Here is a 7,457-nt window from a genome sequence, read left to right as displayed (position 1 = left end):
TTTGCACTTATTTTTATTAATTCTGTAAACATTCTGAAGGCATAGTCGCATATTGGGGTGTTGCAAACCAAGGGATTTTACCAATTATTATCCTGGTCCAGAAATAAAAAAGCCATTTTGGGAATCTAAAAACAAGAGCTTTTATTTGTTTAATATTATTACCGGTCGCCACACCGCCCAGTGAACTTTTTGCATGTGCCAATGCTTTCTCTAGAAGTAAAAATAAATCCATTTTGGGGTGTCTCAAAACAAGGAATGCTGTAAGGTTTTTTGGGTGCTTTTTTTAATGTAATTATGTTTGATTTTGGATGATTTTCCCATGTGCCCATTTTCTGGTGGTCTATCGAGTTTCGAGTATTTTTTGGGAACATAAAAAATTATGATTTGTAAGGCGCCAAATATACCTTTTTGATTTGGTGTTGTTTTTCTGGTCCAGAAATAAAAAGCCATTTTGGAGTGTCTAAAAACACGGTATGTTGTAAGTTTTTTAGAGTGCTCGTGAGATAATTTTACATGATTTTCAACGGTTTTTTCATATGCCCAATTTTTGGTGGTCTACACATATTTGAGTACTTTTGGGGTACTAATAAAATAATAATACCTACTAATAAAAATTAATGCTTTAATTCTGAAGGGTTTTAGGTCTTTTTCGGATGTTTACCTTTGGGAGAACAGCTGAATTTCTAAGATTCTGCCTTGTTTTTTAAGACACCAAATGCCCTGCCCCAGAAGTAAAAAGCCATTTTGGGGTGTTCAAAAACAAGACATTTTGTTAGTTTTTTAGAGCGTTCTTGAGGTAATTTTCCATTATTTTGGGAAAAAACGAAATGAAAATCTTAAAAAACGGCAGAGTTACCGATTTTTAAATTGGAAGGTGCAGATCCAAAAAATTTTGAAAAACTCCAAATATTTCAAAAACGGCTAAATTTAGGTATAGGGAAAGTTGATGAAAACTCCCTCAAAATAACCCAATTAATCCAAAAAGACACTAAAAAATATAGCTTTCTATTTAAAATAAGAAAGTTGAGACCGATTTCTGGTATAAGTGGAAGTGCCGCCATCTTGAAAATATTTTCATTTAGAAGGACTTAATGCATTATGGCTATGTACCAATTTTCAAACAAATATGATTATTCCAACTCCCAATACTTCTAAAGTGGCGTTTAGACGGAACATCCTGTATAGCTAATGCTATAGCCAAACTCCTTTTGATCATAATTAGATCTGTAATAAAACAAGTTGGTAATACATACATTAGTTATAAAATAACAATAAAGCTGATTTGTTTTTTAAAAGATTAAATGTGCTACTTGAGCTGTCTCTTTTTACCGATGTGTTTATTTGATTTAAGCACCAAAACGTCAAATTTCTCAGTTGACAGTTTTTTTTTTTTAATTTGTCAAGATTTGAAATACAAAGTGTCAAAAATGACAGCATTTAATTAAATGCCCTTGAAAAAAGGGGATCTTTCCATGAAAAATCAATATTTATCTTCAAAAACCCTAAAAATAGTGACCATAAATGTCATTTTGAATTTGGCGGGACGTCAAAATTTGAAAAATTCAAATGTCAACTAATGTAGAATCGGGTCAATGCAAGATATACCAAATCCAAAAAAAAATGTGCGGTAATTTGACTTTTTACGGGAAATTACGTAATAATTCAATTTAAAAATATTCAATTAGTGGCCACAATTTTAAAACATGGCAAAAATGCCAGCATTTTTAAATAAATGTCCTTGAGAAAAAGGGAAATTTCCATGAAAAGTTAATATTTATCTTCAAAAAATTTTGAATTTGGCGGGACGTCAAAAAATTCAAATGTCAACTAATGTTATGTAGAATCGGGTCAATGCAAGATATACCAAAGTGCTAAAATGACAAACGCAATTTTTAATCGTTTTATTCAAGACCAATTATATAAAAAATAAATTCGAATACAAATTAATAAATAGTCGATTACAATAAAACTCCAGACGTATTCGGCGAATTGGTGATGTTGGGAAAACTCCCTTGTGTCCACATAATCAAATTATGTTCGGGCATTTGTGATGCTTGAAAATGATCATTGAGTAACATTTGTGAGAAATTAACATGTCTCTGATACGCTTCATTCTCACTTTGCGGATCATTACACATCCTATACAAATCTACAAAAAAAAAAACAAAATCACCAAAAAAACACCAAACAATCCTACCAACCTTTCAAAATCGCAGACGCCCACAACTGTACATGAACATCGGGGATTTTACTCGCCAATTGCATTGCCGGCGTTACCATATTCATACTTTCACGACTATTCCCCAACGAGAGAAAAATATGCCCCAAAAGCACCAACGAACACGACGTTAACCGATTTAAATCCTCGGCATTCGCCATCTTCAACGTCTCGCGCAAATACCTCCTTAAACACAAATCACAATATCAAAAACTGGCAACAGTGCAAAATTTGATTGTTGCAGGGTTGCCAAACACATACTTGGCCTCATTGTAACGTCCTTGAAAAAACGCTTGAAGACCTTGGACGTAATAAGCAGCAGCTCGTAAACTATGAGAATGAGATGGCAAAGATTCAGGATTAATCCTTTCATGAAGGGCATTAAAATCCGACTCTCGTTTACCCCTCAAATACACAATTGCTAGATTCAAGTTTGCAAACGTCCATAATTCACGTTCACGTGACGTCTACAACACATTTATTAAATAATAAATTAAATAAAATTCTACTACAAATATGGTGTTTTTTTTTTAAACGGAAATCACCAAAATCACCAAAAGTTTGTCATTACCATAGCAACAAATGTCAAATTTGTCATATCTCCATAGCAACTAGTGACATTTCTGTTTAAATAACCCTAGCAACAAATGTCAAATTTGTCATTTAGTCACATCTCCATAGCAACTAGTGACATTTCCGTTTAAAAACCCTAATTACGTGTAACGCCGCCATGAATTGCGCCTCAGCCGCCTCCATACAATTCATACTCATTGAATATAGCCCCAAAAGGGTGTGTAATTGGGGCCCATGTGTCTCTAATAATTTGGCATTTTGTCGACAAAGTGCCACCGCTGATGAGATTTCTTGTAATGCTTGAGTTTTATTCCCCATTACGAGTCTACACATAATTATATGTTCGAGTAACATTAATTGAAAAACCGATAAAATCGGTTTATTATCTACAACTGTTTGAAAACTTATTAAAAATTCAAATACAGGGTGTTCCGTCTAAACCCCACATTAAAAGTCTTCAGAGTTCAAATAATTGTATTTATTTGAAAATTGGTACAAAGCCATAAACCATTAAGTCCTCCTAAATGAAAATATTTTCAAGATGGCGGCACTTCCGGTTATAACGGAAGTTGGTCTCAACTTTCTTATTTTAAATGGAAAGGTATATTTTTTACTGCGTTTTTGGATTCATCGGGTTATTTTAAGGGGGTTTTTATCAGCTTTTCCTATACCAAAATTTGGCCGTTTGAGTTTTTCAAAAATTTTTGAATCTGCATCTTCCACTTTAAAAATCGGTGCCATTTTTTAAGATTTTGAATGCGTTTTTTTGGCGTTTGAACGAGAAAGCTTAGATCTTTCATACGGTGTTTTCAAATTTTGAAAAAAAAAATTAACAAACCCTAAAATTTTAATTTTGATTGACATTTTTTTTGATCGAAGCATTTCTTTAAGAAATTTTTAAATGTTTTTTTGCAAGCCTAAAATTTTTTTAAACCAGTCTGACACTTTCTTAGTGTCCCCAACTGTCTTTTATAGCACGGTTTTTAAAAAGTCTCGATCGACATTTTTTTTTAATTCAAACATTTCTCTAAGAAATTTTTAAATGTTTTTTTGCAAGTCTAGAAATTTTTTAAGCCGTTATTTTTTGACATTTTCTTAGTCTCCCCAAATGTCTTTTGTAACGCGATATTTTCAAAAATCTCAATTTGCAATTTTTAAATTTGAGCATTTCTATTTGAGAAATTTTTAAACGGTTTTTTTGCAAATCTAGAAAAAAGTCTCGATTGACATTTTTTAAATTTAAGCATTTCTTTAAGAAATTTTTTAATCCAGTACAACTGACACTTTCTTAGTCTCCCCAACTGTCTTTTGTAGGACGATGTTTTGAAAATTCTTGATTGACACTATACTAAATAAAAAATGAAACTCTTATTCAAATTCGACAGGATTTGAATATTTTCTAAAATTTAGAGCATTTTTTATACTTAAAGCTTTTAAAATCCAAAAAATTTTTGCCAGAAACAAGGCAGAAAAGTACAAAATTAAATCTGAAAATACGTAATTCTTCCAAGTTTTAAAAAGCGTTTTTTTTTGGGGAAACTTACTAAATTTGAAAAATATCGTGAAGTAGAAATAGCAAAATTAAGTCGAAAATTTGTTATTTTCTTTAAGTTTAGAAGGATTTTATAACCAAAAACGCTCAAAATTCAAAAGACTTTGCCAAAATTGAAAAATTTGATCTAAAATGTCTAATTCTTATTTATTTTGACAATTTTTTTCCATCGAAAATTTTTTCTTTGTTAGTTTTTTTTTAATAATAATAATAATAAGATCTCCCTCTTAGAATACAATAAAGTTATATAATTCTTCTCATTTGTTTAAAGAGAAACTTTCAGTGAACAATTTTCACAAAATGATAAAAATACATTATTTGAACTAGTTTTTTCTTCTGCTTTTTGTTATTTTTTAAACCAATACATCTGACACTTTCTTAGTCTCCCCAACTGTCTTTTGTAGCACGATGTGTTAAAACGTCTCGAATGACATTTTTTTTAAATTTAAGAATTTCTTTAAGAAATTTTGCAAGCCTAGAAAAAAAATTGAGATGAGTATTTGAATTATTACAAATTTTGGAATATGTATTATTTTTTTTCAAAATTTGAAAACACCAGAAAAAGGATCAAGCTTTCTCTTTCAAACGCCAAAAAAACCAATTCAAAATCTTAAAAAATGGCAGAGTTACCGATTTTTAAGGTAGAAGGTGCAAATCCAAAAATTTTTAAAAAACTCCAAATATTTCAAAAACGGCTAAATTTAGGTATAGGGAAAGCTGATGAAAACTCCCTTAAAATAACCCGATTAATCCAAAAACACACTAAAAAATATACCCTTCCATTTAAAATAAGAAAGTTGAGACCGACTTCCGGTATAAGCGGAAGTGCCGCCATCTTGAAAATATTTTCATTTAGGAGGACTTAATGGTTTATGACTATGTACCAATTTTCAAATAAATACAATTACTCAAACTCCCAGTACTTTAATGTGGGGTTTAGAGGGAACACCCTGTATAGTAACAGAAATTTTTTTAGCTCTCGGCCGTGGTGGATGGCGTGTACGCCGACCATTCGCACATCGCCGGTAAGTTTACGATGTTGTCCTCGAGTCGCGTCTACGTGGGTGGAAGTATCAACACTCGGGCGCTTCCTGGGGCTCGTGTCCATACCAATTTTGTCGGTTGTATGCGAAAAGTGAGTTGAGGGTGATTAATTTCGGTTCGGTTATAACCGATTTTGTTTAGGTGGAATTTGTGGCAGATACGTTACGGTTAAATCTGCTCGAGTTGGGTCGTTCCGGTAGTCATCTCATCTCTGTGGCTGGCCAACTTGATTATAAATGTCCGGCGGGGGAATCCCACGATCCTATCACCTTTACCACACGGGATTCGCACTTGGTGAGTTTTGATTGGCGCAATTTCCGACTTGGTATTATTTCACAAAAGTGAATAGTAATGAGGCACATTTCCCCCACTTGTGGATAGGTGCGCGCGCATGGCAAGTGGTGGGGGTCCAGTGCTGTGTTTAATACTCATTGACTGTTTTTTAATTTTTACTTTAGATATAGCCATAACCATAGAAACCACAAAAACGCAAAAAGTAAATGTCATTGCCATGGAAACATTTAATAAGTCAATTTAAATTTTTTTTATTAGACATTTCCATGGTGATCATTTTTTTAGTTGCTATGATTATTTGAAACACAGACTCGGAGCAAGGCACTCTAGACAAAAGGCAAGAAATAATTAATGATAAAAAAATATAACAAGACTTTTGTATATTTTTGCCTAAATGTTTTTTTTTTAATAAAATATTGCTGTAGTTTTTGTTGACCAAAAAAAATTGTATTTTACGTTCTTTGTCAAGATTTTAATATTTTTTTAAAATCAACTTATACATATTTTTAAATTTTGTCTCAAGGTTATAATTTTTTGTCTTTAAAAAAAAAACTAAGAAAAAAATAAGATTCAAGACCCTATTTTCAGATTTCTATCTTCATTCAAAAAAACATTGGAAACAGTTAATAATAAATCTATTGTAATTTTTTTTAGTAGACATATCCATGGTGATGTCATTTTTTTTAGTTGCTATGATGAAACTAGGCGCTCTAGACAAGAAAGTCAAGAAAATAATTAAACATTTTTATATACTTTTTTTTCAATATCTAACAAAAAAAATGATGTTTTTTTTTGTAGACCATGAAAGAATTAAAGTTTTTTCATTCTTTGACGAGATTATAACCGTATTTTGAACTAAATAACATTTTAAACACATTTTTAAATTTAGTCTCGAGGTTATAGTTTTTAATTTTTTTTTTAATTAAACTATGAAAAACTAAGAAAAAATTAGATTCAAGACCTTAAATTTTCAGATTTCTGATGAGTAGTAATGAGGCACATTTCTCCCACTTGTAGTGGGGATCAAGTGCAGTATTTAGTACTCCTGATGATTGTTTAAAATTATTTATGTAAATAATAAATCTTTCACTTTTTTAATTTTTATTTTACATATTAATGCCATAGTGTGCCAAGAATACAAAAAATATTGGAAACACTTAAAAATAAGACTATTTTAATTTTTTTTTATTAGATATATCAATGGTGATGTAATTTTTTTAGTTGCGATGTCTTGAAACAAGGCACTCTAGACGAAAGTCAAGAAAATAATTAAAGATTTTTATGTACTTTTTTTCAAAATCTAACGAAAAAATGTTATTTTTAATAAAATATCGTCATAGTAATTTTTGTAGACCATGAAAGAATTAAAGTTTTTTGCGATCTTTGATAAGATTTTAACAGTGTTTTAAACTACTTAAATAGCATTTTTAAAACTTTAATCAACTTATACACATTTTTAAATTTTGTCCCGAGGTTATAGTTTTTGTCTTAAAAAAAATTAAACCATGAAAAACTAAGCAAAAATAAGATTGAAGACCTTAAATTTTCAGATTTCTGAAGAGTAGTAGTAATGAGGCACATTTCTCCCACTTGTGGGGGTCAAGTGCGGTGTTTAATACTTGTTTTTTTACAGAAATGTTTTTTATATCATAACTGTTTTAAAACCGTTTATTTTAAATAATAAATCTAAATTGTTTTTGTTTTTTAATTTTAAAATGTTTTTTTTTTTTTTTTAATAAAATGTAGTAATTTTTGAAGAATTAAAGTTTTTGCGTT

At 30.6% G+C, this 7,457-nt stretch overlaps 2 protein-coding genes across 4 annotated transcripts in view; one reads left to right on the top strand and one right to left on the bottom strand.

Moving 5' to 3' along the window:
- Positions 1–7,457, top strand: part of LOC123011672 (neurexin-1) — a 42,456-nt gene that overhangs the window by 17,718 nt on the left and 17,281 nt on the right. For all 3 annotated transcript variants that reach the window (XM_044409245.1, XM_044409244.1, XM_044409243.1), the window contains 2 exons: positions 5,320–5,478; positions 5,529–5,681. In XM_044409245.1, the coding sequence (XP_044265180.1) occupies positions 5,320–5,478; positions 5,529–5,681 (312 nt within the window). The remainder of the gene's footprint in view (positions 1–5,319; positions 5,479–5,528; positions 5,682–7,457) is intronic.
- LOC123011675 (MAU2 chromatid cohesion factor homolog) lies at positions 1,887–3,296 on the bottom strand. Its single transcript, XM_044409249.1, has 4 exons — positions 2,936–3,296; positions 2,480–2,685; positions 2,202–2,404; positions 1,887–2,149 (listed from the first exon to the last, which is right to left on the bottom strand). The coding sequence occupies exons 1-4, from the start codon at positions 3,143–3,145 to the stop codon at positions 1,959–1,961; spliced, it is 810 nt and encodes a 269-aa protein (XP_044265184.1). The 5' UTR covers positions 3,146–3,296; the 3' UTR covers positions 1,887–1,958.

The sequence above is a fragment of the Tribolium madens genome, unplaced genomic scaffold (assembly GCF_015345945.1).
Source record: "Tribolium madens isolate multiple individuals breed KSU strain unplaced genomic scaffold, Tmad_KSU_1.1 Scaffold_91;HRSCAF=231;Tcas5.2_LG7, whole genome shotgun sequence".
NCBI classification, from domain to species: Eukaryota; Metazoa; Arthropoda; class Insecta; order Coleoptera; family Tenebrionidae; genus Tribolium; species Tribolium madens.
The sequence above is the reverse complement of the archived record's forward strand: the minus strand, read 5'-3'. Positions and strand labels throughout refer to the sequence as shown.

What these genes read in the sequence shown, in the direction of transcription:
- LOC123011675 (XM_044409249.1), bottom strand. Translation starts at nt 3,145, where the DNA reads ATGTTACTCGAACATATAATTATGTGTAGACTCGTAATGGGGAATAAA. An exon ending in AATTCATGGCGGCGTTACAC is followed by an intron (nt 2,686 to 2,935) that starts GTAATTAGGGTT and finishes AATGTGTTGTAG; the next exon opens with ACGTCACGTGAACGTGAATT. An exon ending in GGACGTTACAATGAGGCCAA is followed by an intron (nt 2,405 to 2,479) that starts GTATGTGTTTGG and finishes TTTGTGTTTAAG; the next exon opens with GAGGTATTTGCGCGAGACGT.